Here is a 10,310-nt window from a genome sequence, read left to right as displayed (position 1 = left end):
GATTTGATTGAATAATGCTAATTTTTAAAAAATAGATTGATAAAATTATTGGATTAATCTATACTGTTGAATAATATTTTTTTCAATATATACCGAAAATATAATATCGATCACCTCTTATTTATTTGAAATCTTATATTTTAATCTTATTCGTTTGTAATTTAGTTTAATAAATCAATGGCTTAGATCTCACTATGCAAATAGTCTGAAATTATTATTGTATCATTAGAGTATCTTAACATTTTCCAAGATTCTTTCTTTGTTTGTGATTTGAAGAAAAGAAAATTACACAAATTATTAAATTCGATGGAAAATATTTCCGATTGCGGTTACGTGGCTTTTATCCCACCATCACTTTTCGTTCACTCTCCATGGCTTGGGTAAGGGCCCAAAACGGAGAAGCCCAATCCATAAATGGGTTTCAAATTTCAGCCCATCTTATCCTCGCATGGACACGTGTTAGTGTTAGAGAATCTCATTGATTTTCCGAGCGTAGAAGGGGGAGAACAAATTATCTCAGACAGGCCAAGTCACGTCAAAACGTCGTCGCATGAATCCGCCTTCCCCGCCAAACGACGTCGCTTAATGCCGTATCCATGAATAAATATCTTTCTACCCAGTGTCATTTACAGGCTTAAACCTCCGCTTCGACACAGGAAGGAGGAGCAGATATGGTGGTTTTTGGCGGGAAAAGAGTGGCTCAGCTGGCAGGTCTTGGTGGGAACGGTGTGGGTCAGATTCTGGCTGCCGTCGCGGCTGCTCTGTTGTTCCGTCTCTTCTCTGGCCCCGGACCGGCGGTGTTGCCGGAAAACGAGGTGGAGGATGACAGGGACGAGATAGCTGGAGATAGTGAGGGCGGCGAAGCTCCTATCGCTGGGAAAGTTTTTCCTGTGACAATCCAGTGGAGCAACATAACATGCTCCCTCTCTGACAAATCTTCCAAATCAGTAAGTTATTCTTAAATTAAAAAATCGCTGTCGTTGGGTTGCTGAACAAGTCTAGGAAAAGAAAAGATGAAGTAGTTTGAATCTAGAATTTTTTTTTAGCTTAGGAAGGTCAGTAATTCGATTCTTTTGAGGACAACATTAACATGAGATTCAAAATTTCATTTTTCCTATTTTCCCCTACTTATCAGCTGCAAAACGGAGCATAGTTATACGTATATCACCGAGGATTTAAATAATTTTGGACTCCTTGGATTAGATGTTCAGTTTTCATAGATGGATTTATTGAAATGCTGTTTATGTGGAATTGAAAATCTTGCTTTTACTGGGGAATTGTTTCTGAGTTTTTTCTGAGGATATAGCGTACATATGATTCCAATTCAATTTAAAGCATTGGTATAGAAAAAGAAACTAAACTCTGGAATTGGGATTGGGGTCAGTCTCCAATCCAATTCCAAGCACTAAGCCCTTGAGGATAAATGCAGATCATGTTAAATTGTAGGAGGACCAGAAGAACTTTTAAATACTACCTAATGCTCTTGCTGTGAAATTTACTTAATTAAAGAAAATTAATAAACTCTTTGATCTTGTCTTCAATGCAGGTACGATTTTTGCTAAAAAATGTAAGTGGAGAGGCAAAACCTGGAAGGCTACTTGCAATCATGGGGCCATCTGGATCGGGGAAAACAACTCTGCTCAATGTTCTTGCAGGTCAGCTAATGGCGTCACCCCGGTTGCATTTGTCAGGTCTTTTGGAGGTCAATGGAAAGGCTAGATCAAAGAAAGCTTATAAGTATGTCCAGTCCTCTTTTGGGCCTTACATTATCAAAGAATTACTTGGAAATGTTTGTTGTTGTTATTATTATTATTATATTTTATTTTTAATGGTGATCATTGTTATTGCAGGTTTGCTTATGTGAGACAAGAGGACCTGTTTTTCTCACAGTTGACAGTCCGTGAAACATTGTCTCTTGCTGCTGAACTCCAGCTCCCAGAGCTATCTTCTGTGGAAGATAGAGATGAATATGTGAACAATCTCTTGTATAAACTAGGTTTGGTAAGGTTACTGACTTGAATTTCTGCAGTCATGTATATGTTGAATGAATTGTTGACTGAATTTAGGAAAATCTCCATTGTAGAGTATTTTTCTTGGGGCTGACTTTGCTGAAGTTTATTTTCAATTTTGTTTTTCTCAATTTGAAGTTTACTTCATAATTGATTTTGCATCTTCCAAGTTAGGTTCATTCTATCTGGTATAATTTTCTGTTTTTTGTTTTGAGAATAACTGAAAATGAAAGCTGTCACACTTACGAATTTTTGTGATCTTTTTTTCTTTTCCCTTATGGTTATTCTCTTTCTTCAAAAGGTCAGCTGTGCTGATTCCAATGTTGGTGATGCAAAAGTTCGTGGAATCAGTGGTGGTGAAAAGAAACGTTTGTCACTTGCATGTGAACTGATTGCAAGCCCATCTGTGATATTTGCAGATGAACCCACAACTGGTAGGCATGCTTTTTGTTTATTTAATAGGTGGCCCTGGTGACCCTTGCTTGTAATTCATTATTTGGATACGATCTGGCTTACATACAGAAGTAATACAATTGCTTTGGAAAGTTCTAGTCATAAGCTCACAGTTACATTGATTAGGTATTATTGCTCCTTAGACTCATATTTACATTGATTAGATATTTTTGAACAAGGGATCAATCAATGATTATAAATTTCTGTTGCCAAATAGTATTATATAAAATACTTAAAAACATCAACAAAAAAAAAAAGAAAAAAAAATAAAAAAAATCATGAAGGATACAAATAAAATAATATGGCAGTGTCAGGGAATCTGAGTCTTAGACATATTATTTACATGTTAATGAAAACACTAATGTGATGTGGATTGCCTGATTTCATGGACCAGTTTGTTAAAAAATGAAACCCATCGTGTTGGTCATAGTCTTCATCAGTGTTAAAAGGATGGAGCATGGTGGTTGCAGAGGGGCAGAGAACTTTTCCTCTCCCACAAGCGACTTCCTCTCTGCTGATGTGTTCAGGGGCCTCCCTCCCTCCCTCTCTCTCTCTCTCTCTCTCTCTCTCTCTCTCTCTCTCTATATATATATATATATATATATATATATATATTCATCACCATAAAAAATCCCTTAGTATGGACAAATGCCTGGGAGTATATTATATACCATGTACTTAGAGATCCGCTCATTCCTCCTTGATTTCACCATTCCTGGATCTGATGAAGTATGACTGGTAGCTTACCTTGCTCAGTTATTAAACCCAATGACCTCAGCAAAAGGAGTGGCTGAATGCAGCATGTTTCATGGCAAACAGCCATGAACTTGTTTCCTGTTATGTATGGCATGGCACACAATGGGAACTCTGGTTCGCAAGTATAAATGATACTTTCCAAACCTGCTCTATTTGAACCAAACCTTCTTTTTTTCTCCATAACTATTGGCATGAGAGTTTTGCTAGTAGTGAAGCCCACATAAGCTTCTATGGTTTGTAACCAAATAACTGATGGTGCTTGTAGGACTCGATGCTTTCCAGGCAGAAAAGGTGATGGAGACACTCCGACTACTTGCACAGGATGGACACACTGTAATTTGTTCCATACACCAGCCTAGAAGTTCAGTGTATGGGAAATTTGACGACATTGTATTGCTAACAGAAGGTGCACTTGTTTATGCTGGGCCAGCACGGGATGATCCACTGGCATACTTCTCAAGATTTGGGTTGTAAATCAAAACCTTGCATACCTTAGTTCTTTCTGTCAACACTGTCTCTGTCTCTGTCTGCTTCTTATGGCTGTGTTATTGGATTTTTCTCATAACCATTAGTTAATATTATTATTGTCATTGTTGTTAATTTTTTTCTTTTTGTTCTGTTGTTTTTAGTTCTGTGATGAGTTAGAATTCATCTGAATTGGGGTGCATAGCTGATAGTTGATTATTTTAGCTGCTGAATTTTGTAATAGACATTTTATTTATTATTATTAATTTTATGTTTTTGGAGAAATTAATAAATTAAGAATATGTTGCAGCTATTTAAATGTTAAGTTCTGAAAGTACTGACTGATTGAGTTTGATTGAATAGGTATCATTGCCCCGATCATGTGAATCCTGCTGAATTTTTGGCTGATCTCATATCCATAGACTATAGTTCTGCTGACAGTGTCTACTCTTCTCAGAAAAGGATAGATGGTCTTGTTGAATCATTCTCACAACAAACATCAGCAGTTCTTTATGCGACTCCTCTTACCAGAAGGGAGAGCTTTAAGAGCACCAGGAAATTCAGTGAGAAAGCTGTTGTTAAGAAAAAGGGGGTTTGGTGGAGGCAGTTCTGGTTGCTCCTTAGACGTGCATGGATGCAGGTTATTCTTTTCTATTGTTGTGCAATTTTCCCGTATTTTTGTAATTTGGGCAAGGAATTATGTATTTCATACGTCCAGATAGAATTGATGACACTATATGACTGTCAGGAAAGCATCGATTACTATAATGATGATGTATTTACTCACTTTTGCTGCGTATTAAATGTTGGATCATCTCAGCAATATTACTTGGCTTTCTCCATGTTTCAGATGAATTAAGTTTGTTTGTCAGCGGAGCAATAATAGGAGGAAAAGGAAATAAAAAAATAAAAGAAATATTTTGACTAGCATTATAGGTTCATATAGCATGTAGGCAACAAATGTGGTGACTGCTGAGTGCTGACAAGCTAAGGAATGATTATGCTTTTGTAATTTATGCTTTAGAAGTTGTTGTCTGAATGTTATTAACTTCAACTTCTTGTCCTGTTTAAACTTGTCGATTGCTAACTAGGCTTCTCGTGATGGACCAACAAATAAAGTTCGGTCAAGGATGTCAATTGCATCAGCTATAATATTTGGGTCGGTTTTCTGGAGAATGGGACGATCTCAGACATCAATACAGGACAGAATGGGATTGCTTCAGGTATGATATATTATCAGTTCCTCTAAAATTCTTGCCTTCCCTTTTCATGGTTGCTGTGCTGCAAATATACATTAAATGATAATATTTGTTGCATTTTATGTAATATTTTGCCCTCCAATTCATTCCATGGATTGAATGTGTTCCACTTTGTGATTATTCTTTTTCTTGTTTTTCTAATAAGTAAAGGAGGGAGACTAGAAAATTATAGAGCCTGTTTGATAATTGTTTTTAAACTTAAAAAGCATGACTGGGATTTTTTTTTTTTACTAAAAATATTTTTGAAAAATAGGTTGCTTTTTAGAAAAGATTTGAGATTTTTTTTAGGTGTTTTTTGTACAGTGTTCTTAGAAGCAATTGAAAAAGAGAAAACTTTGGGAACTTTTACATTATACACAAGTGCACAGTACTGAATAAGCCGAGAAAATTGTTTTCCATATTTGAGTTCCGAAATAGAACTTTGTTTATGAAAACAATTGAAAATTGTTTTAAAAACTGTTTTCAGAAAACTATTCTAAAAAATGTTGCCAAACGGGCCCATAATGTTTGAGCTGTAAATAGTTGCACAAATTTTGTTATATTTTGCATGTTCTATGTATCAATCTTTTGAATGATTTTGATTCTTATACTGTGGTATGGGACATCATTCTTTTGCTCATAAATGATCTTTTGTAATTTATGATGATTTGGCATAAACAATGTGGATCTTTTTCTTAACTGGAGTGCCTGCTTTCCAATATTTATCCCATGCTGGCCTTGATTACTATTCTACCAATTTGACATTCCAATAGTGCATTTGCTATTCTTTCTTTCTCTCTTTTTTGTTTGCTATTTTTGCATAAATAATACATGAAACTAGAAGTGCAAAAGAGGTGGAGATCTAAATATATGGAGCATGAAGGTCACATGAGAAAAAGGAAAAAAGGAAACCCTTCCACACTAGACAACTGATCAAGAATATCTAAAAGGTACCCCCCTGAAAAACTAAAACTTGAGATCTAAAAGGACAGAGAGATAAGCAAACAGTGTTTGGGCTTCAATAAATTATCATTATTTATTTTTTAACAAAAAAAGACCAATTATACTTTTATGAAGATGTTTTTATTTATTTTTTAATAAGTAACTTCTATGAAGTTGTTAATGTTGTTTTTATGGGTCTAAAAACTTGAAACTAGTTCAAAGGTAACTGAGTCCAAAACACAGCAAAAAAGGAAACTTAGAGGATGTTTAAGATTCAATAAATTGTCATTATTTATGTTTTAACAAAAAAAAAAAAAAAACAACAACAATCAATTATACTTTTATGAAGATTTTTTTTAGTAAGTAACTTCTATGAAGTTGTTAATGTTGTTTTTATGGGTCTAAAAACTTGAAACTAGTTCAGATGTAACTGAGCCCAAAACACAACGAAAAAGGCAACTTAGAGGATTGTTTGGTTGAGGTGTGATGAGAGTACTATCCTTAAAAGTAGATCAACCCTCCTTGGGTATTATGGACCTCAGTATGGAAACCAATGTCCTACTTCTGGCTTGGTATAGTACATTTCGAACACAGGATTTCCCAAAATGGGCTTAGGCTCCTTGTGCGTGAGGCTCCCACTTCACACTACACAAGCCCATGAGGCTAAGGAAGTGGGATACAATAAAAACCCATAAAAGGGGTCAATCCCTTTCCAATGTGGGATTTGCACCTTGTGCCTTTTTTTCACTTTAAAACACACATTCACACAAACTCTTCCTATAGTTAATATCAATATTTTTATGATATATACTAAAATAGTATCATTTTTTATTAAAAATAATAATTTATGATTTTATTATAATATTAGTATTTCTATTTTACTAAAAATTATTATTTTTTAAATTTATTTGTAATTACAAAACTATTTTTATTTTTAATAAAACTTGAATTAAATTTAATTAATATTATGTTCATTGAATTTAAAAATCAAAATAGGAAAATTATTTTTAAAAACAATTTATCTAAATGAGCATTTTTTTTTTTTGGAAAAATGTTTTTAAAAACAATTTACCAATCACCTTTGTTTTTAGAGAATATTAATAAACACCTAATTATGATTATTAGCACTACTTTCATCTCTTGCTTGTAAAGGTATGTCCTTTTATTTTTATATATTGATTTTAACAGAAGGGAGAGATGTCTTCATTAGCCAGTATTTCCAAATTATGATCTTAATAAAACTATATCTTGAAAGAATTTGAATATTCATCATTTATATGGAATTTTTTCTCCTCAGGTTGCTGCAATAAATACAGCAATGGCTGCACTGACAAAAACTGTGGGTGTGTTTCCCAAGGAACGAGCAATTGTAGATAGAGAGCGTGCTAAGGGGTCTTATGCTTTAGGACCTTATCTACTTTCTAAATTGTTAGCTGAGATCCCGGTTGGAGCCGCATTTCCATTAATGTTTGGGGCTGTTTTGTACCCCATGGCTCGTCTTCATCCTACTTTGTTCAAGTGAGTTTTTTATGCCTTTTTGCTAGCACCAGTTTGATTTTCTGACATTAGATGCAGTTCTACAAAGCTAGTTTAGAAAATTCCTCATATGTTTATAAATATATGAAGCTAAGTGTATGACTACATTCTGAAATAGGGAAATTGTGTATCAAAAGAACTTGGTGCATTCTTTAATATGAAAGCAAAAGACCTTTCCAGTGAGAGGCAGCATGAAAAGATTTGGTGGGAAAATACGACAAAAATTAGTTCATCCAACATTCTTCTTTATTAGTTTGACAATTAAATTCGATGAATAAAATAAGTGGCTTCTCTTGCAAAATGCTTGGAAAAATATTAGGAGAAAAGATAAAGCCTAAAAGGGAAAGACTTAACTTTACATACATATTTAACAATATAGCATATGTAGCTCATATTGTACTCATCACCGAAATGAAGTTCAGGGAGAAAATCTTTATCTGTTCTTCTTTTTAGGATACACAGATATGAATATATCTTATATGTCATTCAACCAAATGAAATTCAGCTTTCTTCATTAAATATTATTGATTCCCTTTGTCTAAGGTTTGCCCAATAAAGTTCCTTAAGGTACCTTTGCACATTAAAGAATCTAGCAAATATATGGACTTGTAAAATATAAAATAGAAGGGAATGAAGAAGAAAAAGAAGAAGAAGAGAGAAATAAAACAAAATAGACATTGTATTGACTTGAATTGTGGATTTTCTAGATTTGGGCAGTTCTGTGGAATTGTGACAGTGGAGTCTTTTGCTGCATCTGCTATGGGTCTAACTGTGGGGGCCATGGTTCCGACCCCTGAAGCAGCAATGGCTGTGGGGCCCTCTCTTATGACAGTTTTTATTGTATTTGGAGGCTATTATGTCAACGCAGAGAATACACCAATTATATTCCGGTGGATTCCTCGTATTTCGCTGATAAGATGGTAAATATGTTATACTTTGTTTAGATGAGAAATCTTTATAATTTCTTACATTTTTTTTTTAAATGGAGACTTTTATTTTCCTTTTATTGATAACTCTTATATTTCATGGGGTGCTTTCAGGGCATTTCAGGGGCTTTGCATTAATGAATTTAGTGGTCTTGAATTTGATCACCAGCAGCCATTTGATATTCAAACTGGAGAACAGGTAAAGGGAGGACTTTTGCTCCTGTTTTAATTTATAATGAAATGGAAGCCATCCCTGCAGCCACAAGATAGAATACCCATCTATAAACCACAGTAACAAAAGATTATCACATACAATGCAGAACACTAAATTAAAATGTGAAATGATCATGCTACCTGGATATGGGGTCTGGGTGGCGATGATATTTTTCCTTTTTCAGGTGAAGGGATGGAAGCTATATGAGACGGAAAGAAAAGATCATTTACATTCCTATCATAAGCACCACTCATAATCATTAGGGTGTGATGATGTTAAAATCTTGGAACATGAGTATGGTAGCACCATATTGATCCTGTAGTTTTAATGTTTTTTTTTTTTTTTTTTTACTTTTTAATTTATTTCAAAATTTTGGGATAAAACCATGGTATGCTATTACTATTCTAGTCCAAAATATGAGTATGGTTCATTACAGCTAATACACACTTCCCTTCATTTCCAGTCAATACAAATTTTGCATCATCTTATTAGTTCACTGTGTTTTTATTCCTTTGAACTTTGGGGATAATTCCTTTGTTTTTTAACATCATTTTAGGAAGTTCAGGCTTACCATTGCTGTAATTTGGGATTTAAGAATATTTAGTCAAAGACTAGAGTTGAATTATATCTGGTCATCACATGAATTTTTTAGTTGCTGGACGAGTTAGGGGAATTAAACCTATGGCTATTACATATTAGTTTCTTTTTTCCATGAGAAGGTTTTGATTAATACACCTTGTTCTGTTCGTTATTTTGCAGGCACTTGAGCGGCTCTCATTTGGAGGCAGTCGCATTAGAGATACAGTGATGGCTCAAAGTAGAATACTGCTGTTTTGGTATTTCACCACTTACCGTCTCCTTGAGAGGAACAAGCCCAAATACCAGCAGCTTGAGCCACCATCTCCTGATCAAGTCCAACCACCCCTACAACTTGAGCCTTCTGATACTGACCAAGCTAAACCAAACCAGCAACTCGAGCCTCCTCTTGCTCAAGTTGAATCAACCCAGAAGCTTGAATCACCTCCCCTTGACCAAATCCAACCATTTATCCTAGAAGGTTTGTAATTACTTGGGCATTAATAACGTTCTAATCACATATCCCTCTATTTATTGATTTTTCTCCTACAGGTGCTAAGTAAAGGAGAGGTTTTTGCAAATAAAGGAGGGGCTGTTGCCTTTTTCTGACCTAATGAGCTGTTTGATGAGACATGACAGCAAATTACATTGATCATTACTGTTACATTAGAACATCGTCAGCTTAGAACTCTCATGTAGAAAGCTACTTGCAATACATCCAGTGCAACACAGTAGGGGCTGTTCAATGATACTAAAGTCCTTTGCTTTCTGGATATTGCACCCCTGGTTTGTATCTGCTAGATAATCTTTCAATGGGACGCCCATGTAGAAAAATGCTTGTAACACATCTTTTTCTGCAGAGTCCAGATTGGAGTCCTTAAATCATATTAAGGTGCCTTTCTTTTTGGTCCTCTGGGTCATGTCTCTTGGTTTTCATGTATCAGAAACCCCATCAATGGACTGTCCCGATCCATTTGGATCATAGAACTAGCTGAATCTACTTCCTCTAAATAAAGTGTAGAATGAGCCACTGTTGCTGCGGGGCCACCAAATCCGCTGTGCCGTGCACTTTCCTCCAAAGAGTCTTCGAGTTTTTCTTGTTTTTTTCCTCGTTGCGAAGTGGTCGCAGATTCCCAAGAGAGAAAAATGAATTTGAACCCATCATCTGAGTTCAATTATTACTGCGAATATGCAA

At 35.0% G+C, this 10,310-nt stretch overlaps 1 protein-coding gene across 1 annotated transcript; it reads left to right on the top strand.

The window, feature by feature from the left end:
* Positions 1–495: 495 nt before the first annotated feature.
* Positions 496–10,105, top strand: LOC100264613 (ABC transporter G family member 7). Its single transcript, XM_010660794.3, has 12 exons — positions 496–947; positions 1,547–1,737; positions 1,851–2,001; positions 2,311–2,443; positions 3,484–3,685; positions 4,047–4,323; positions 4,775–4,906; positions 7,161–7,381; positions 8,107–8,319; positions 8,440–8,524; positions 9,299–9,596; positions 9,668–10,105. The coding sequence occupies exons 1-12, from the start codon at positions 672–674 to the stop codon at positions 9,676–9,678; spliced, it is 2,190 nt and encodes a 729-aa protein (XP_010659096.1). The 5' UTR covers positions 496–671; the 3' UTR covers positions 9,679–10,105.
* The last annotated feature ends 205 nt before the right edge of the window (positions 10,106–10,310 follow it).

This window comes from Vitis vinifera, chromosome 1 (assembly GCF_030704535.1).
Source record: "Vitis vinifera cultivar Pinot Noir 40024 chromosome 1, ASM3070453v1".
Classification (NCBI taxonomy): domain Eukaryota; kingdom Viridiplantae; phylum Streptophyta; class Magnoliopsida; order Vitales; family Vitaceae; genus Vitis; species Vitis vinifera.
This window is presented reverse-complemented; position numbering and strand designations above follow the sequence as displayed.